The sequence below is a fragment of the Phyllobates terribilis genome, unplaced genomic scaffold, assembly GCF_046119375.1.
Source record: "Phyllobates terribilis strain yellow unplaced genomic scaffold, ASM4611937v1 Scaffold_2__4_contigs__length_985480577, whole genome shotgun sequence".
Lineage (NCBI taxonomy): Eukaryota > Metazoa > Chordata > Amphibia > Anura > Dendrobatidae > Phyllobates > Phyllobates terribilis.
The window spans coordinates 931,498,453-931,520,899 of NW_027362762.1; the positions used below are offsets into that span (position 1 = coordinate 931,498,453).

General features: G+C 41.4%; 1 protein-coding gene across 5 annotated transcripts in view; it reads left to right on the plus strand.

Annotated features, from left to right (window-relative positions):
- GRIK1 (glutamate ionotropic receptor kainate type subunit 1) overlaps nt 1-22,447 on the plus strand; it is a 481,071-nt gene that overhangs the window by 375,145 nt on the left and 83,479 nt on the right. For 4 of the 5 annotated variants that reach the window (XM_073668326.1, XM_073668329.1, XM_073668325.1 and 1 more), the window contains one exon: nt 11,463-11,581. In XM_073668326.1, the coding sequence (XP_073524427.1) occupies nt 11,463-11,581 (119 nt within the window). Of the gene's footprint in view, nt 1-11,462; nt 11,582-19,336; nt 19,397-22,447 lie in introns of all 5 variants that reach the window. The other variant, XR_012302847.1, reaches the window with a different exon arrangement.

Consider the following 22,447-nt stretch of genomic DNA (forward strand, 5'->3'; position numbering starts at 1 on the left):
CCGCGGGTCTCCAGTCCATCGGCCAGGTCAGTAGTCTCTTTTCGCTGAACGAGGGGCTCGCAAAACTCAAATCTTCTAGAATCTCTGGCGCAGCTTTTGATTAGCCTCGCTAGCGTGACCTCATCTGTGTGTCACGCCGCATTGAGGACATCCTGACTACTGACTTGGTCGATGGACTAGAGTCCCGAAAATCGATCCGCCAAGGTCTAGATCACGGATGTCAAACTCAAACACACAGAGGGCCAAAAGGAAAAACTTTGACAAAGTTGCGGGCCGACCAGTATGCAATGTAGTGGGCCCCACGTAGTCCTCCATACAGAATAATGGGCCCCACATAGTCCTCCATACAGAATAATGGGCCCCACATAGTCCTTCATACAGAATAATGGGCCCACATTGTCCTCCATACAGAATAATGGGCGTCACATAGTCTCCCATACAGAATAATGGGCCCACATTGTCCTCCATACAGAATAATGGGCGTCACATAGTCATCCATACAGAATAATGGGCCCCACATAGTCCTCCGTACAGAATAATGGGCCCCACATAGTCCTCCGTACAGAATAATGGGCCCCACATAGTCCTCCGTACAGAATAATGGGCCCCACATAGTCCTCCATACAGAATAATGGACCACATAGTCCTCCATACAGAATAATGGGCACCACATAGTCCTCCATACAGTATAATGGGCCCCATATAGTCCTCCATACAGAATAATGGGCCCACATAGTCCTCCATACAGAATAATGGTCCCACATAGTCCTCCATACAGAAAAATGGACCCACATAGTCCTTCATACAGAATAATGGACCCACCTAGTCCTCCATACAGAATAATGGACCCACCTAGTCATCCATACAGTATAATGGGTCCCACGTAGTCCTTCATACAGAATAATGGGCCCCACGTAGTCCTCCATACAGAATAATGGGCCCCACGTAGTCCTCCATACAGAATAATGGGCCCCACACAGTCCTCCACACATAATAATGGGCCCACATGGTCCTCCATACAGTATAATGGGCTCCACATAGTCCTCCATACAGTATACTGGGCCCCAAATAGACCTCCATACAGAATAATGGCCCCACATAGTCCTATATAAAGAATAATGGGCCCCACATAGTCCTCCATACAGAATAATGGGCCCCATATAGTCCTCCATACAGAATAATGGGCCCCCCATAGTCCTCCATACAGAATAATGGACCCCCCATAGTCCTCCATGCAGAATAATGGGCCCCACATAGTCCTCCATACAGAATAATGGGCCCACATAGTCCTCTGTACAGAATAATGGCCCCACATAGTCCTCCATACAGTATAATGGGCCCCACATAGTCCTCCATACAGAATAATGGGCCCCATATAGTCATCCATACAGAATAATGGGCCCCCCATAGTCCTCCATACAGAATAATGGACCCCCCATAGTCCTCCATACAGAATAATGGGCCCCACATAGTCCTCCATACAGAATAATGGGCCCCACATAGTCCTCTGTACAGAATAATGGCCCCACATAGTCCTCCATACAGTATAATGGGCCCCACATAGTCCTCCATACAGTATAATGGCCCCACATAGTCCTCCATACAGAATAATGGGTCCCACATAGTCCTCCATACAGAATAATGGCCCCACATAGTTCTCCATACAGTATAATGGGCCACACATAGTCCTCCATACAGTATAATGGGCCCCACATGGAAATACATACAGAATAATGGCCCCACATAGTCCTCCATACAGTATAATGGTCCCACATAGTCCTCCATACAGAATAATGGGCCCCACATAGTCCTCTATACAGAATAATGGCACCACATAGTCCTCCATACAGAATAATGGGCCCCACATAGTCCTCCATACAGAATAATGGGCCCCACATAGTCCTCTATACAGAATAATGGCACCACATAGTCCTCCATACAGAATAATGGGCCCCCCATAGTCCTCCATACAGAATAATGGGCCCCACATAGTCCTCCATACAGAATAATGGGCCCCACATAGTTCTCCATACAGTATAATGGGCCACACATAGTCCTCCATACAGTATAATGGGCCCCACATAGAACTCCATACAGAATAATGGCCCCACATAGTCCTCCATACAGTATAATGGCCCCACATAGTCCTCCATACAGAATAATGGGCCCCACATAGTCCTCTATACAGAATAATGGCACCACATAGTCCTCCATACAGAATAATTGTCCCACATAGTCCTCCATACAGAATAATGGGCCCCACATAGTCCTCTATACAGAATAATGGCACCACATAGTCCTCCATACAGAATAATGGGCCCCCCATAGTCCTCCATACAGAATAATGGGCTCCACATAGTCCTCCATTCAGAATAATGGGCCCCACATAGTCCTCCATGCAGAATAATGGGCCCCACATAGTCCTCTGTACAGTATAATGGGCCCCACATAGTCCTCCATACAGTATAATGGCCCCACATAGTCCTCCATACAGAATAATGGGCCCTACATAGTCCTCCATACAGTATAATGGGCCCCACATAGTCCTCCATACAGTATAATGGGCCCCACATAGTCACCCATACAGTATAATGGTCCCACATAGTCCTCCATACAGAATAATGGGCCCCACATAGTCCTCCATACAGAATAATGGGCCCCACATAGTCCTCCATACAGAATAATGGGCCCCACATAGTCCTCTATACAGAATAATGGGCCCCACATAGTCCTCTATACAGAATAATGGGCCCCACATAGTCCTCCATACAGAATAATGGGCCCCACATAGTCCTCCGTACAGAATAATGGGCCCCACATAGTCCTCCGTACAGAATAATGGGCCCCACATAGTCCTCTGTACAGTATAATGGGCCCCACATAGTCCTCCGTACAGTATAATGGCCCCACATAGTCCTCCATACAGTATAATGGGCCCCACATAGTCCTCCATACAGAAAAATGGGCCCCACATAGTCCTCTATACAGAATAATGGGCCCCACATAGCCCTCCATACAGAATAATGGGCCCCACATAGTCCTCTATACAGAATAATGGGCCCCACATAGTCCTCCATACAGAATAATGGGCCCCACATAGTCCTCCATACAGAATAATGGGTCCCACATAGTCCTCCATACAGTATAATGGGCCCCACATAGTCCTCCATACAGAATAATGGGCCCCACATAGTCCTCCATGCAGTATAATGGACCCACATAGTCCTCCATACAGAATAATGGACCCACATAGTCCTCCATACAGAATAATGGGCCCCACATAGTCCTCCATACAGTATAATGGGCCCCACATAGTCCTCCATACAGTATAATGGGCCCCACATAGTCCTCCATACAGCATAATGGGCCCCACATAGTCCTCCATACAGTATAATGGGCCCCACATAGTCCTCCATACAGAATAATGGGCCCCACATAGTCCTCCATACAGTATAATGGGCCCCACATAGTCCTCCATACAGAATAATGGGCCCCACATAGTCCTCCATACAGAATAATGGGCCCCACATAGTCCTCCATACAGAATAATGGGCCCCACATAGTCCTCTATACAGTAGAATGGCCCCACATAATCCTCCATACAGAATAATGGCCCACATAGTCCTCCATACAGAATAATGGACCCACATAGCCCTCCATACAGAATAATGGGCCCCACATAGTCCTCCCTACAGAATAATGGCCCCACATAGTCCTCCATACAGTATAATGGGCCCCACATAGGGGTGGTGGTTCTGGTATCGCGGGCCAAATAAAACCACCCTGTGGGCCAGAGTTTGCCATTTATGCTCTAGATCTAACACATATCCTGCCCATAAGCAATGCCTTTTTATGTCAGCAATGCATCTCTGGCATCTAAATGCCTATATGGAACAAGACGTTTTATGGAAGTTCAGAGAAGCTGCCATATAGATGTGATATATGGTTACAAAGAAACGTATACACGATCCTGACGTCAATCCATCCGAACTGGGATTATTTTCTAAGATTATGCCTAAAATCATAACCCATAGGTGGACCAGTCACTGCCTCCTGCAGAATCGGGACGCCCATGTCCTGCTGTCATCCTTCTCACTTTACGACACTGCTGAACTCCTGAACCTGCAAAGATAACTTTGTCACTTGGTACAGATCACCGATATGCTTTTTTTTTTTTTTTTTGCCGCAGAAGATTGCAGGAGATAAATGACAAATTCTGTGCGCCAAAAAAGTAATTTTTATTTCCTCTAAGAAAGCAATTTGTCTATTTTTTTTTTCACATTAGACTTATTTTCCTTCTGCCAGGAATGTACAAGTTTTTCAGCCATCCCTCTGATAAATAGCCCTCTCCTTTGCAGAGTAACTACAGTCATTTCATATGCACAGAGACCAAACCTGATGTATTGTTTAATAACAAAAAAAAAAAAAAAATCACTAAAAATCTGTTTCCATTTGGCTAAGTATGTTCAAAGTCATCTATGAATATTTACTTGTTAATTAGTGGGTTTATTACAATCTGGTTTCATTACTCTAGCTAAACTAAGCCCCCTGAGTTATAAGAGTTAATAGATTCACCGATTAATCATAGTGTTGAAACAGTAATTAAAATGTATTTGGTATGACATTGGCAATTAAAAGAGTTTTGCAATTCTAAATACCATAGACCTGCTCTGGGAAGGAGCGGAGAAGCGTTCCTGGCTGGCTCGCCCATTATTGCCTAGACTCAAAGGGTCCATTTTTAGCAATCTGTACCAAGAAATTATCTTTTTTTTTAATTGAACGAAGTAATGAATGAATATGTTACCTTAGATTCATCCGTTGACAATCCCTTTAACTATAGCCGGAGGATATGTTTGCTTATTCCTGAGAGAGGATTAGTAATTTTCTACCACTTAAGAAAAAAGTCTTCATATCTCTTATTTGCTATATACATCTGCTCCTGTTAATTGTGGTAATGACGAGTGAAGTGCTCCACGGGTAGTGTTAGAAATTCATTATCTTGCAAATTATTACGGTGAAATCCCTGCCCTTCTTTTAATATTTTTATTTTATTCTTTTTAACTCTTCACCATTAAGTCTATCCAGAATAATATAAATAAATATATAAACAATGTTTAGTGGCAGCCTAAAAAAGTCAGTATCTCACCTTAAAAGGGACCTGTCATTTGCCATAAATAATATTTATTTTTACCTGGTGTAAATGCCGCTGTTCTCCTGAATCCGACGTTGTATTTCTTTTTTTCCTGCTCCTCTCCGTTCCTGAGATATGGCCTCCTTGTCCCTGTATACAAATATAGCTTTCTTAGCTAAGGGGGTGTGGTCATCAAGTAGTCACCCACAGAGAAAAGAACCACGCCCACTTCCTAAAAAGACTTGATTTATATACAGAGAAGAGGAGGTCATATCTCAGGAACAGAGAGGGACAGGAAGAAAAGAAAAACAGCTTTGGATTCAAGAGAACAGCGGCATTTACACCAGGTAAAAATATTACATATATACGGCAAGTGACACAACCTCTTTAAAGGGAGTCTATCAGATGGTTTATGCCTATATAACTATCTAACGTGCTTGGTAGGGCAGATATAGCGTGTGCTCACAACTGTAACTGTGTAAGTTAATCAGGTTGGAGACAGAGTCTTCCTAAAAGTCTATTCATGTGTTTTCTAAGGAAAAAAGACACCCATAGGGACGGGTGGATGAAAAGCTGATCTGGTGAATCTAAAAAGGTCTAGGATATAGGATTGCTTGGATGAGAAAGTCAGTGTCCATTGCAGATTACCATGGTTATGTGCCTTCTGACAAAAAATTAAATTTATTTGCAACTTTACAACTGTGCCCACAATCTGTTCAGCAGATATTGGATATGTCATCAGTATCCGATTAGTGGGGATCCGGCACCCAGCACCCAAGCGATCAGCTGTTCAGTTGCAGGCGGTGGAAGTTATCAGTTGTGGAGCCGAACAGCACAACTCTGTTAAATATGTAGTGGTCACGGTTGGGTACTGCACCTATTCAAATAAATAGAGCTGCAGTACCCAGCAGCAGCTACTACACGGTTGAATGAGCTATTCTTACCTAATATCTAGTTAATAACTTGTCCCCTGCATACATGTCTGACGAAATCTCTATTTCATAACCTATCCCATCCATACATCTCTGAGCAAATCTTAGGTCCATAACCTGTCCCCTCCATATATCTCTGACCTAATCTCAGGTTTATAACCTGTCCTCTCCATACATCTCTGACCTAATCTCAGGTTTATAACCTGTCCTCTCCATACATCTCTGACCTAATTTCAGGTTTATAACCTGTCCCCTCCATACATCTCTGACCTAATCTCAGGTTTATAACCTGCCCCCTCCATATATCTCTGACCTAATCTCAGCTTTATAACCTGTCCCCTCCATATATCTCTGACCTAATCTCAGGTTTATAACCTGTCCTCTCCATACATCTCTGTCCTAATCTCAGGTTTATAACCTGTCCCCTCCATACATCTCTGTCCTAATCTCAGGTTTATAACCTGCCCCCTCCATACATCTCCGACCTAATCTCAGGTTTATAAGCTGTCCCCTCCATACTTCTCTGTCCTAGTCTCAGATTTATAACCTGTCCCCTTCATACATCTTTGTCCTAATCTCAGGTTTATAACCTGTCCCTTCCCTAGTTCTCCGACCTAATCTCAGGTTCATAACCTCTCCCCTCCATACATCTCCGACCTAATCTCAGGTTTGTAACCTGTCCCCTCCATACATCTCTGTCCTAATCTCAGGTTTATAACCTGTCCCCTCCATACATCTCTGACCTTATCTTAGTTTTATAACCTGTCCCCTCCATATATCTCTGACCTAATCTCAGGTTTATAACCTGTCCCCTCCATACATCTCTGTCCTAATCTCAGGTTTATAACCTGCCCCCTCCATACATCTCCGACCTAATCTCAGGTTTATAAACTGTCCCCTCCATACTTCTCTGTCCTAGTCTCAGATTTATAACCTGTCCCCTTCATACATCTCTGTCCTAATCTCAGGTTTATAACCTGTCCCCTCCCTAGTTCTCCGACCTAATCTCAGGTTTATAACCTCTCCCCTCCATACATCTCCGACCTAATCTCAGGTTTATAACCTGTCCCCTCCATACATCTCTGTCCTAATCTCAGGTTTATAACCTGTCCCCTCCATACATCTCTGACCTTATCTTAGTTTTATAACCTGTCCCCTCCATATATCTCTGACCTAATCTCAGGTTTATATCCTGCCCCCTCCATACATCTCTGACCTAATCTCAGGTTTATAACCTGTCCCCTCCATACATCTTTGACCTAATTTCAGGTTTATAACCTGTCCTCTCCATAAATCTCTGACCTAATCTCAGGTTTATAACCTGTCCCCTCCATATATCTCTGACCTAATCTCAGGTTTATAACCTGTCCCCTCCATACATCTCTGACCTAATCTCAGGTTTATATCCTGCCCCCTCCATACATCTCTGACCTAATCTCAGGTTTATAACCTGTCCCCTCCATACATCTCTGACCTAATCTCAGGTTTATAACCTGTCCCCTCCATATATCTCTGACCTAATCTCAGGTTTATAACCTGCCCCCTCCATACATCTATGACCTAATCTCAGGTTTATAACCTGCCCCCTCCATACATCTCTGACCTAATCTCAGGTTTATAACCTGCCCCCTCCATACATCTATGACCTAATCTCAGGTTTATAACCTGCCCCCTCCATACATCTCTGACCTAATCTCAGGTTTATAACCTGTCCCCTCCATACATCTTTGACCTAATTTCAGGTTTATAACCTGTCCCCTCCATACATCTCTGACCTAATCTCAGGTTTATAACCTGTCCTCTCCATTAATCTCTGACCTAACTCAGGTTTATAACCTGCCCCCTCCATACATCTCTGACCTAATTTCAGGTTTATAACCTGCCCCCTCCATACATCTCTGACCTAATCTCAGGTTTATAACCTGCCCTCTCCATACATCTCTGACCTAATCTCAGGTTTATAACCTGTCCCTTCCATACATCTTTGACCTAATCTCAGGTTTATAACCTGCCCCCTCCATACATCTCTGACCTTATCTCAGTTTTATAATCTGTCCCCTCCATACATCTCTGACCTAATCTCAGGTTTATAACCTGTCCTCTCCATACATTTCTGATTTATTCTTCGATCCAAAACCTGTCCCCTCCATACAACTCTGACCAAATCTCCGGTCCATAACCTGTCCCCTCCATATATCTCTGACCTAATCTCCGGTCCATAATCTGTCCCCTCCATATATCTCTGACCTTATCTCCGGTCCATAACCTGTCCTTTCCATATATCTCAGACCTAGTCTTAGGTTTATAGCCTATCCCATCCATATATCTCTGACCTAATCTCCGGTCCATAACCTGTCCTTTCCATATATCTCAGACCTAGTCTCAGGTTTATAGCCTATCCCATCCATATATCTCTGACCTAATCTCCGATCTATAACTTGCCCTCTCAATACATCTATGACCTAATCACAGGTCTTTAACTTGTCCCCTTTATACTTCTCTGACCTAATCTAAAGTTTATAGCCTGTCCCCTCCATACATCTCTGACCTAATCTCTAGTCCATTACCTTTCCGTTCTATATATCTCCGACCTAATCTCCCACTGCCCCCCCCCCCATGCATAATCTCAGTTTCTTACAGGCCATCCTTTTTTTTCTCCCCTCTTTTTTTCAACACATATGTTTTTCCCCCTCTGCCCACTAAACCATCTGATTTCCTCTAGCTTGCAGTTCAGACTGGGACTAAGGCTCTGGAAACTCATGTAAGGAAAATAGAGCTATGACCCTTAGTAATAAATAAATGTAGAAGCTGCATAATCACCTCTTCTAGCAGATTATACTGTTGAACGTTCACTTTTTTCAAGCTCCAATGTCTTGAAGCCGTATGTAGCTGGGGCCTTGAATCGATTACACCTTTACCCCCTTATGAATTGGCTTTGGATCTACATAATATAGCGTAGATTCACCTTCGGTTCTGCATAGTAAGCCAACCTGGCACATACATTATGTAAAAACAAACTCCACAGCTCCCTTATCTTAGAAATGACTTCTTTCTATCACCTTTTCCTCTTTTTTTAGACAGACAGAAATTACCTAGCTTTTCCAGTAAGTGCATATTAGGCTACTTCGGTGTAGCTGTTCCGATTCATAATACATGTCGAAGGTAATCTGGCAGCCGTTGCCTCCTGTGAAAGCAAATATCAGTTACTGATTACCTCCTAAGTAGTGTTACCCGTGCAGTTGGTTTCCTAAGTAAGCAGTGATTTCCCAATGACTAAAGGACTTTAAGTCATTATCAGATTTCAGGTTTTGATTATGCGTCTGCCGATCCGTTCGAGATGTCCTGAAAAACCTTTCAGCAGAGAAGCGTTACACCCACGTGAAAACAAGTTACAGGCGTACTCGAGACAGGAATATATTAGTGTCTGGATTTATCACACTGTGTAAAGCCATAGATCACTTCCTAGTCAATATATGTAAGCCTGACGCTATCGGTTTAATGGAGATGTTTGCTTAAATGCCGTAATATGCAACCTAGAGCTCTTTACCGACATATAACGGTCACTTGTCTATTATAAAAGCCCCATAATAAGACCTCAGATGTGACCACATTACCACCTTTCAAGGTCATGAGGACACCTTAATTCTTTCGTCCACGTAGAAGGTATAGGTTCCCCGGACGGTTATCCACTCCCTTATATTCTAATATTGCTTACTCATGTAGAGAGGGAGCTCTGCACAGATTACTTTGAAAACTATTTTTTTTACTTAATTGCATGTATTCTGGGCTACAAATAATTTTTGCAATTGGGTTTCATTAAAACTTTTACACCTTTTGCCTTCTGTAGCCTCCATGTTCCGTAAGTGAGCTAATTCTGACCGAAGACCACATAAAAGTTGTATGTGACGGGAAACATAGAACCTGTCAAAACCAACCGGTGAAAAATTTGTAATGAAACCCAATTGCAAAAATGATTAGTAACCACAAATACATGAATTTAATAAGCAAAAAAAAAACAAAAAAGAAAATTAAATTATGTCCCTAAAGTTTTAACCCATAAAGATATGGCCAGTAGATGCTTGGATCTCCATTACACAAGTCATAAAGTGCTACCTCATACCTGATTTTTCTCCCTTTAGGGCTCCTCGCAGAGGATCGTTCATTCTTGAAGATAGGGCCAGTAGGAGCTGAGGTTTCTATTCCATGGACCTCATATCCACCACAGGGTGTTGTCCTACACATATTTCTTCACTTAGGAAGACTATTGCTGCATGACCCTATGGCCAGTTACCGCTCACCTAGGTTCCGACCCTGCCCGTCAATATAGAAAGAGTTTTGCCCAGGTTCATTCTGTCAATGAGATTTGGAGATGGGCGATGAAGCTAGGGTCTCCTTTCCTTTCCATTCAGGTTTTATCATCCTTTCTAGAAGGTAAAGGCAGCATAAACCAAAGACTGGTTACTTTGACTAAGATGTTGGGTGGTTCCAGCCAAAATACATAAAATTGCGAAATCTTTGATTTCTTGGCTCCTATATTAAAAAATTGAGATGTCAAGATGGATTTCTTTGGACATCCTGCTTATCGTGATTGTCATTCTGTATCAACATCTGCTTTGGAGATTTTCCTTCAGAATCCTCCATCGTAGATTACTCCAGATCATGTGATGTACTTCTATCAAAACGATGGACCCTACTAGATGTCAAAGGTGTATGCAGGGTGCCATAGTTGTCCATCATGTGATGGATCTGACCAGTTTTTGATGGCTTATCAAAACGCATTAAAACTTGAAGTCAATCTTGATTACATTTCATCCTCCTATTTCCTCCTATCACTTTCCTCCACACAACTGGAGGAAAGTGATGACAAAGGACTGTGCCAAAAAAATTAAAATGGTTGTCACTTTTCAGTCCTATCAATCACTGTCAATTGAGAGCCACTTCCTTGTTTAGCTTGGCCAATGTAAATGTTGTCCGTAGGGCTAACGTCTCATACTTTGATTTCTCCTTTGACATTAGATAGAGGAACTTGAAGTGAGATCTTGAATTGTCTCGATTTACCAAGAAAAAACTTTTCCATAAATAATAAGAACACTCCAGGCAAAATCATTGTTACATGTGGCTCATAGCCTAGGTCGGGGCAGTGAATGACCCAAGGTTTCCAAGAAGACCAAAGATGCAATGTCATCTTGCCCCATCCCCTTGGCATAAAATATCCCCTCAGTTCTGCCTGGAGTGTTACTTTAATCTTCTTCGCTGATCTTGTCAATGCACAGAAATGTTGTGAATGCTTTATATAGTAAGTCTTGACGCCTTCTCTTTTCTTCATGCTGTTTTAGCAGGTTTTGCTGATGTTTTACATTTATCTGATGTTTACAGACTGTCTCTGTTAAAAACCACAGGTTCACCCCATACGAGTGGTATAACCCACACCCGTGCAACCCTGACTCAGATGTCGTGGAAAACAATTTTACTTTGCTAAATAGTTTCTGGTTTGGAGTTGGAGCTCTCATGCAACAAGGTACTAAGGTCACAACTTGATTGTCAGACACCTCCCACAGTCTGCTTGGGGCCTTCTGTGCTGGTAAACTCCACTGCCGTACCCCTCCATAATAAACTGTAAACCCTTATGCCAGCTTAGTGGAACACCATGCGTCCATATGATGTCATCGTAAAGAGATGGCTAGACTTTACTAAATGTTGATGGCAAATTCCGAACTGTAGATGATGTTATTTTACATATATCTCATACTGTAATTGGGGAGCATCTTCTAAAATCTGATTTCAGAATTAACCATGCAACAAAAAAAAAGATCTTAGAAAACATCAGATATTTATAAAAATGAAGAGCAGACCATGGACCTAATCCAGTCTAGGTGTAAGACCACCATAGTTGTAATCTCGTAGAACTTTTCTAAAAATCAGCCCTCGTCTTCTATATTGCCCGAATTTTAAAACATTCTTGGGGCCATGAGACATTTTTTCTTAGGAGTCTGTATCAGACTCAATTCTAAGACTTCCATTTTCCCAATGGACAACCATGAGATGCTTAACTGATCAAGGCTTCCATTAGTCCAATGGACAACCATGAGACGATTAACCGATCATGACTTCCATTGGCCCAATGGACAACTATGAGATGATTTACCAATCGTAAGAGTTGCTCAGTTCATGAATGGATGGTGGTTAGGAACAAGTGAGATACTCGATGTAGCATCCCGATACCCGTACTAGCCTCAGATGTTGTTGTTTTTATGTTGTTCATAAGCAAAATAGGAAGATGTTGCATTTGCCCCTTCTTCATAGACATTTTGATGGATACTAGGTAAAAAAGGTAGGCAGCACTCCCATGGTTCTTTTTATGAAAAAATAGGACTTTATTAGCCCATGTGGTGTGGCGATGGATTTTGATGGATAGATAGTTACACAAAGTAAGAACCCATACAAGGTTCTCCCGGAGTTCCTTACAATCCATTCTTGTCTCTTGCCTAATCATACCCTCTAAACTTTCTTAACAAAACTTTTACTATAGTTATTGTTTAGGAGACATTTCTCTAGAAGGATGAGGATTGAATTTGCTCAGCTAAAGACAGAAGGTTCTCCCAGGGGCAGTGCTAGTGAGGTCCAGTAGAAATTATGATGCAATTATAGTTAGATGGTGGGTCCTCTTGGTGATCTTAAAAAAATGGCAGTTTTCTTCCAAAAACCAGCACTACACCTGTCCATGGGTTTCATCTAGAGATGTGAATGTGAGAAAGCTATGGCAGTGTTTTTCTAATCCTGGACTACCCCGTGAAATATATAAAAATGTAGGTCACACCCTAAACCAAATTACTCCACACAGAACCATCCAAAAAGGTAAGTGTTTCCTATAGATGTGTCCTTCCTTACCTGGTTCGACATGACCACGAGTAGATCAGCTTTGAAAAAAAAAAATCATGATTTTGCGATACTCTGTCGGGCGATTTATATTCTATATATCTTTATATGTGGAGGCTTATTGGTTGTGTTGTGGATTTCAGCCTGTTGAGGGTCTTACTAGCACTGTTAGAAAATAGTTTACTTAACCAAATTCACGGGAAGGTAAAGGTGGACATATCTAGCTGGTTAAAATATATACCTGAAAGGAAACTTAGGAGTAGGATATAATAGTATTTTAGTCACGGTACAGTACCCAAAACTAAATAAAAAATGGAACCATTGGGTTATGTTTTAGCAAAAAGATAATAAAGATGAAATCATTGTCCAAGGACAAAGCCGTATATCTGTTTCATTGTACAAACATCACGAAGGCTGATCCCTAATATCTCATGTAGATTAGAGGCCTGATTGTATGTTCGCAATAATCCAGAGTGCATGACGCCCTGTGTGTTTGATCAGTGTCTACATGACCCAGGAGATAAATTATCTTATCTCAAGAGCAGAGTGGAACAAAACATCTTCCGGTTAATCACTCATCAATCACATTTGCCCGAGAAACTTCTATAACCAAGTGAGCTTACAACCAATGACAAAAAAAATGGGTTGTGTTGACTGTACCATCCATCATGGCTTCTCTTCTTAAAGGGACATAAAAAATAGTGGCTCTCTTGACACTACCTTAATGACATCCAATTAAAAGGGGATACAAAAGTAGATGACAACTCTAGTATAGATCATCAATATTAAGAATGGTTTGACTCCAACCCCAAACCCACAACCAATTTTGAAACTGAAAGGGCATTGCACTGCATAGAGGGTTCAGGCCTAGATTTGTGCCAATGTCTCGAAATTCCATTTTGAAATTTGTTTGTCTGGAAGATTTGATTCGGTCTTGGTTATATTTGTTCCGAATCGAATCTGCTTTGAAAAAACATTTTGAATGCTCTGAGGTCTTTCCAGACACCCCACAGTTCAATAAACTAAGTTACTGGAAGGAGTTAAAAATTAATAAAACATTATATTGACCTGTCCTGGGCTCGAGCCTCACCTGTCCTGACCGTAGCTCCATGCCCAGTCTTCCTCTTCGTTGGGATCAGTTTTTGGTTTGGATCTGTTGGTATTGACTAGTCCTCATGTGGTCACGGGGAGCATGATGCACTTTAATTACATGTCTCACCATGCTGCTACGTGGGGTGCAACACACATGACTCATGACAAGGATGTGTGTTGCACCCAACATGACAATGGGATGTCTAGTCAGCACTGGAAGATCTGAGCCAAAGACTAATCCAAAAAACGAAGCGAGAAGGAGACTGGATGGGGAGCTGCTGTATTGAGAATCAGGCCTCAAAAGTATCCAGCATAATGGTGGCCCAGATGACCAGAATTTTACTATATTCATGCAACTTAAATGATGAAAATTTCATATTCTTGTCAATCTAAAATTTTTAGGAAATTTTTAACTAATTGGATTAGTTACGAATCATTTTGCTCATCTCTGTAGAATCCTATTCAATGTTTGACATCTTGATATCTGTAATGTTTTTATTACCGTTCACCTATGTTGAAGTGACCACTCAACCGGGTGCCGGTAGTTGGCCCCATCCAATTTAACATTGATGACCTATCCTACGGACTAACCATTTGTTTTTTTTCAGTCCTAGAATTTTTTTTAACAGTGCTTTGTCAAATATGTTGGATTCAATTTTACAAAGATGCCACCAAATCCAGACAGATCCCACTGAGTTATAATGGAGTCCATTACACCAAGGATAGGCCTATAGACTAAGCTTTTCTTGTCATCAAAAACACTCAAATATAAGAAAATGTTATATTTACTGGTACGTGTAAATCAACATTTTACTGTTAGAACGTGAATGGAAGGTCCTTGACGTACGTTGGTCTTTGAAGGACAAACTCTTATTTTATGACTCAAAGAGAAGATAAACTAAAAATAATGAATTAGTAAAATGGCTGATATACTTACTTTTATACAATCGCAAGACTCAGAAAGAATAATTAGCTAGTGATGAATAGTATGTTTACAGAGCGGATCACCTTGGCTTGACTTTACTTTTCAAGGTGAATTTTTATTTGTTGCACTTAAATGCATCAGATCTGATCTGAGAGATGCAACCATATAGGCCTACCTCACCATGAGAGCCTACCTCCTCATACAGGCATGCCTCCCCATACAGGCCTACCTCATCATACAGACCTACTTCACCATGAGAGCCTACCTCCTCATACAGGCATGCCTCCCCATGCAGGCCTACCTCCCCATACAGGCATACCTCCTCATACAGTCATACCTCCTCATACAGGCTTACCTCACCATGAGAGCCTACCTCCTCATACAGGCATGCCTCCCCATGCAGGCCTAACTCCACATACAGGCATACCTCCCCATACAGTCATACCTCCTCATACAGGCCTACCTCACCGTGAGAGCCTACCTCCTCATACAGGCCTACCTCCTCATACAGACCTACTTCACCATGAGAGCCTACCTCCTCATACAGGCATACCTCCTCATACAGGCATACCTCCCCATACAAAATTACATCCCCATACAGGTCTACCTCCCCATACAGGTCTACCTCCCCATACAGGTCTACCTCCCCATACAAAATTACATCCCCATACATGTCTACTTCCCCATACAGGTCTACCTCCCCATACAGGTCTACCTCCCCATACAGGTCTACCTCCCCATACAAAATTACATCCCCATACAGGTCTACTTCCCCATACAGGTCTACCTCCCCATACAGGTCTACCTCCCCATACAAAATTACATCCCCATACAGGCCTAACTCCCCATACAAGCCTAACTCCTCATACAAGTCTACTTCCTCATACAGGTGGATTGAAACCTTTTGTAGGGTTTTGTTAGCATATTATGATCATGTTCCTGAACTGTCAATCTTCAGGAGTGCACCGCCCCCTAGCAAGCAGGAAGCTGGGATGGCTGGGGAGCTGTGCGCTCCTGAAGAGAGAAGATGAGAAAACCCCTTAGATGAAGTATAAGGGACGGTGAGGGTGGACACATCTGTATATTCTAGCGCAAGATAGCAATTTAATCAATCTTATCAATCTTATGAGATATGAGCAGGACAGAAAACAGAAGCCATGATGCTTTTTTTCTGTTTGGGAGCTCAGGGCTCAGACTACCCTGTAGCTCCTACTGTTAGTGTATGGGAGAAAATAGGGCAGTATGATCTGAGCATGCCCATCCACCTTACAACCGTAGAGCTGGTGGACGCAGCCTAGGACAACCAGTCTTAGATATTCAAAATCCATCTATTTAGAAACAATATTTTTAAAGGGGTTGATTGGGATAATAAAAGCCAAGGGTCTGGGAAAATGGCGATTTAACAGGTAAGTAATATTTTTCTTATCATTTCGTGGCAGGTATTTTTTTTTTTACCGATATCAGATAATCACTTTGGGCTCAGTTCCCACAGTGTATATGCTGCATATTTACATGCAGAAAAAAACTGCAGCTTCTTCCAGTTCCAGCAAAGTGGATGAGAGTTATAGATATCTCATGCCCACTGTGCTTTTTTTTTTTTTTTTTTTTTCTCTACGCTGTGGAAATTGACCCATGGTGCGATTTTGAAATCCTCAACATATCAATTTCTCCTGTGGTTAATGTGCATTTTATTTGCAAATTTTCCTCACTGATTTGAATGAGATGCCGAAAATTTGATGATTAAAAATACACGTGCGTGTAATCAACACATGACTTTATCAATAATGTCCTATAAAAGCGAGGTAACTCTGCAAACGGAAGTTTCCAAAAAAAAAGAATAAAGTCGTTTTATTAAAAATTTTATATACCAAAAAGAGATGAAAAAAAAACCACAGGGTAAAAAGCATGATAAAAACTTACTAAAAAAAAAGGCAGTAAAAAAACGTAAGTAACCTAGATTTATTAATTGATGCTGAAATACTGCTGGAAATCTGCAGCATCAAAACTGGACTAAATATAAACCTGGCAGCTTCAGCTAGGATTTCGCCTCTTATCCTTGTCAGTTGCAGGCGTCACCTTTAGACTCTCAGAACAAAAGGAATAGAATTAGGAGTCCCAGAGCCTACTGTCCTCCTACAGTTTGAGATTTAGTCTATAGGACAGACAAAAAAAGCCAATCTATATGCGAGCTTCAGGTGGAATTCTACCTCTTATCCTGGTCAGTTGCAGGGGTCAGAAGTGGAGGCTCACCGTCTAACCTTCAGGACAATAGGAAAGGGTTGGGGACCACAATGTTTGCTAGAATGGAAGTCCCAAGTCCTACTTTCCTCCTCACTGTATCACTGCATTGGAGCATAAACACTTCCATTCCATTTGTAGAGAGAGAAAACCAATTCTACTGCCAACTTCAGGTCGGATTCCACCTCTTTACCTTGTCAGTTGTAGGGGTCAGAACTGGAAGTTCACCTTCTGATCCTTAGGATAATAGGAAAGGGTTGAGGACCACAATGATTGCTACATTGAATGGAAGTCACAGGCCCTAATTCCCTCCTTACTGTATGACTGCATTTGTAGTTTCAATGAAGCATACGCACTGCCATTCCGTTTGTAGAGAAAGAAAACCAGTTTGTCTGCCAACTTAGGTCTGATTCCACCTCTCAACCTTGTCAATTGCAGTGGTCAGAAGTGCGAGTTCTCCTTCTGACCATTAGGACAATAGGGTAGAGTTGGTAGTCACACCAATTGCTAGAATGGAAGTTCCATTTCCTACCTTCCTCCTCATTGTATGACTGTATTATTAGTTTTAAAAAAGCATACGCACTGCCGTTCCATTTTTAAGGAAAGAGAACTAATTTGAGTGCCAACTTCAGGTAGGATTTCATTTCTTAGCTTTATCAGTTGCAGAGCTCAGGAATGAAAATTCACCTTCTGGTCATTAGGACAATAGGATAGGGTTGATAACCACAATGTTTGCTAGAATGAAAGTCCCAAGTCCTGCTTATTCTTCACTGTATGACTGCAGCAGTAGCTTTAATGGAATATATGCACTGCCATTCCATTTGTAGAGAGAGAAAACCAAATGAACTGCCAGCTTTAGGTTGGATTCCACCTCTTAACCTTGTTAGTTGCAGAGGTCAGAAGTGAGAATTCACCTTCTGGTCATTAGGACAATAGGATTGGGTTGGTAGTCACACCAATTGCTAAGTTGGAAGTTCCAAATCCTACTTTCCTTCTCATTGCATGACTGCATTAGTAGTTTCAAAAAAGCATGGACACTGCCATTCCATTTGTGGAGAAAGAAAACCAATTTGACTGCCAACTTCAGGTACTATTTCATTTTTTAGCCTTGTCAGTTGCAGAGGTCAGAAGTGAGATTTCACCTTCTGGTAATTAGGACAATAGAGTAAGATTGGTAGTCACAAGAATGGAAGTCCTAAGTCCTACTTTCCTCCTCACTGTATGACTGCAGTAGTAGTTTCATCGGACCATACGCACTGCCGTTCATTTGTAGGGAAAGAAAACCAATTCGACTGTTACCTTCAGGTAGGATTTTATTTCTTAGCTTTGTCAGTTGTAGAGGTCAAAAGTGGAATTTTACCTTCAGACCTTTAAATTGACATTCGGCAACTGTTTAATTTCCAACTACTTCTGGACTAAATGGGTCTTTATTCTACACATTGAATCTTGAGTCATTTTTATATGGCTCCGTCAAGGATTTGAAGGTACACTTTTTTTTTCTTAATTATTGCTATTTTGGGGAATAACTACTCAAAATTTACACCTGTCTTTATTTCTTGATTTTTTTTTACCCCATTACGCCAGTATAAGTGGCATAAGGTGTTACAGGATCAGGCCTTTGTATTAGAATGTGTCCACCATTGTGCATTAGAACCTCGTTTCCATTGTGTACGATATCCCGATAAGTCGCATCTCTGGAGTTTACCAGCATCCACAGCACACTGTGGGATGCAGTGTCCGCTAGTTACCATTACCTTGGGTACATGACAGTCAGCCCCAACCAGACTCTGCTTGTCTTTCAAGAAATAAAAAAATAAAAAAAAAACACAAAAAACACCTCATGTCTCCGGGCATAAATTGCATAGTTCTTGTGATGGCAAGCGGGTCTCCAAAAAAAAAGCTCCTTCATCACTGGAAGAGCGCATGTTTTGGGTTTTTTTTTCATAAAAATGGTCGTTTGTTCCATAGATGAAGGTGCTTGGCCTACAGAGTGTGAACGTAAAATAAGAGATGGATCGGTGTGTACCCTCAGCACTTGGTGTCATGCTCTTCTTGCATTGTGCAAAATGGATGTTGTGCTTGACTGGAAGCCGTTTTGTTTCAATTCTTAAGTGTGATGATCAGACTTTCTCTTTTCTGCAGAGCGTGAGCAAAGTCTGGATCAGGATTGGCTGTCATGTCTGCCATATTAAAGAGACTTCAGCAAGTATTGTCTCTGACCCAGATTCCTGATAGAAACACTTGCATGCTGATGTTGTCCTGTATATGTTGACTTGCAATGATCTGGGATTTGAGGCCAGGTACAAGAGGTCTCCGGCTCTTCAGGTTGAGGTCGGAAATTTTATTTATTTTTTTTTTTCCGTCGTGATTCCTGAAGAGCCAGATGCCCGATAAATCATGATGAGTAGACTAGGCTCAACAGATATTTCTTCAAAGTATCAGCATAAAATATTCATAAACCATTGATGTTAATATTTAATAGTTTTATGAGAATATATATGCAGTAAAATATGCTAAATATTAAAAAAAAAATTTTTCAAAAAGGTCAAAAAGCACATGGATAAAATAATAAGGCACCCAACTAGACTGGAATTAAAGAACATCCATCAATTGGTCAAAACAGGAGTATCTACGAAGAGCTTCTCTGGAGGACCTACTACATTGCACTAAAAGACAGTTGAATTTTTTAACCCACATGTAATGCCTCTTTTCATCAGTGGGGGAGCTGCAGAGAAATTAAACACTTGCTGCCAGATTCCCTTCCTGGATCGCTAGGGATTCCAGAGATCAAAACACCCTGTGATCTACGTGGAGGTCCTACATGAAAGAGCCTTGGAGTACAGGAGTAGTAATAAATGAACGTGGTGGTACTTATAGAAGAGAAAAGGGACCTGGACACAGGAGAGGTTGAGAAGAGGAGTGTCCAAGACAAAGGGGAAAGGTGATAGTCAGACAATATAAGAAGTAGATGGATTTGAGATGGTGTCATATCTCAAATCTACCTTTTATATTGTCTATCATCTATCTAACTACCCTATACTTTTCTCACCATGTGCATAATTATTAGGCAATTTGTATTTTGATGATTAATTTTATTATTGAACATCTCCAATGCTGTCAGTTATCCAAAAGATTAATAAACCAGAAACCTAAATATTTAAGAAGGTAAAAGTGCAGTTTTGTCTTTCTTAGGAGAATATCTCAGTGTGCAGAATTATTGGGCAACTAAATGAAAAATGTAAATTTTCCATCTCAATTGTTTATTTTCATCTTTTATAGTGAGAATAAAAAACCAAACAGCTCAATGTAAAAAATACATTTCTGACATTTTCATAAACAAATTATCAGTACCCAATATAGTAATATAGACGCCTTTCTCTTCAATACCAGTCATAAGCTTCATCCATGGAGACTATCAATTTCTTCATCTGTTGACAATCAACTTTTTGGGCAGCACCAACCACAGCCTCCTAGACGCTGATCAGAAGAAGAAAGTGTCTTCAAAAAATTGGCAGTAGGTTTGGGAGTTGATTTTGGATCCATTTTCTACTCAAGATGGTCCAACTAGGTTATCTTTAATAATCCCAGCCCATAGCAGTACCTACCTCCACCTTGCTGGTGTCTGAATGGAAATGGAGGTCTGTGCCTGTTACTGATTCGACCACAGCCCATCCATCTGGTCCGTCAAGAATTACTCTCATCTGATGAGTCCATAAAACCTTTGGTAAACCTGACTCCAGATATTTCTTGACCCATTCTTGACTTTTCCTCTTCAGTCTCGTTCAGTGGTGGTCGGGCTCCTCCTCCTCACCTCGGCCATGTCTGGAATATGAAAGCACTGGAGGATAATGGCTTCCAGCTTGCTTCACGTTTGATTCTTCTCACATCTTTAGCAGTAAATCTACGGCTTTATTTCCCAACACATTTTTTGCGCCCTGGTGACTATTTGCAACAAAACTTTTGCTGGTTCTCTGTTCGCCCCAATATATATTTTCTACAGCACTGCATCCCTCTGTAAGACTTGTTACAATTTTTTTTTGGCCAATTTTGTTGTATCCTTATACCGCACCCCCCTCATTACACAAATACACATCACCTGATCTCCTTCATCAAATCAGCATTCATGTTTATACAGCGCAGAGGTGGAAAATCTGCATAAAAATGATGATATGGTCAAATACTCACTGACTAATAATTCTGCACACAGTGAATCTATCTCATATCTATCAGATAGATACAGTGGTGTGAAAAAGTGTTTGCCCCCTTCCTGATTTCTTATTCTTTTGCATGTTTGTCACACTTAAATGTTTCAGATTACAAAACCAATTTAAATATTAGACAAAGATAACACAAGTAACCACAAAATGCAGTTTTTAAATGAAGGTCTTCATTATTAAGAGAAAAAGAAATCCAAACCTACAGGGCCCTGTGTGAAAAAGTGATTGCCCCCCTCCAACCCCACCTTAAGACATAAATCAACTGTGGTTTATCACATCTTTGGGAAGCTGAGTTCTATTGGCCTAGCCACACACAGGCCTGATTACTGCCACTCCTGTTCTCTATCAAGAAATCACTTAAGTAGGACTTGCCTGACAAAGTGAGGTAGACCAAAAGATCCTCAAAAACTACACATCATGCTGCGATCTAAAAGAAATTCAGGACCAAATGAGAAACAATGTAATTGAGCTCTATCAGTCTGGAAAAGGTTATAAAGCCATGTCAAAAGCTTTGGTACTCCAGCGAACCACAGTGAGAGCCATTATCCACAAATGGCGAAAATATGGAACAGTGGTGAACCTTCCCAGGAGTGGCTGGCAGACCAAAATTATCCCCAGAGGGCAGCAACAACTCATCCAAGAGGTTGCAAAAGACCATACAACAAAATCTAAAGAACTGCATGCCTCACTTGCCTCAGTTAAGGTCATTGTTCATGACTCCACCATTAGAAAGAGACTGGGCAAAAATGGCATGCATGGCAGAGTTCCAAGATGAAAACCACTGCTGCGCAAGAAGAACATAAAGGCTCATCTCAGTTTTGCCCAAAACGCCTTGATGATCTCCAAGACTTTTTGGAGAATACTCTGTGGACTGACAAGACAAAAGTTGAACTTTTTGGAAGGTGTATGTCCTATTACATCTGGCGTAGAAGTAAACAGCATTTCAGAAAAGGAACATCATACCAACATTAAAATATGGTGGTGGTAGTGTGATGGTCTGGGGCTGATTGCTACTTCAAGACCTGGAAGACTTGCT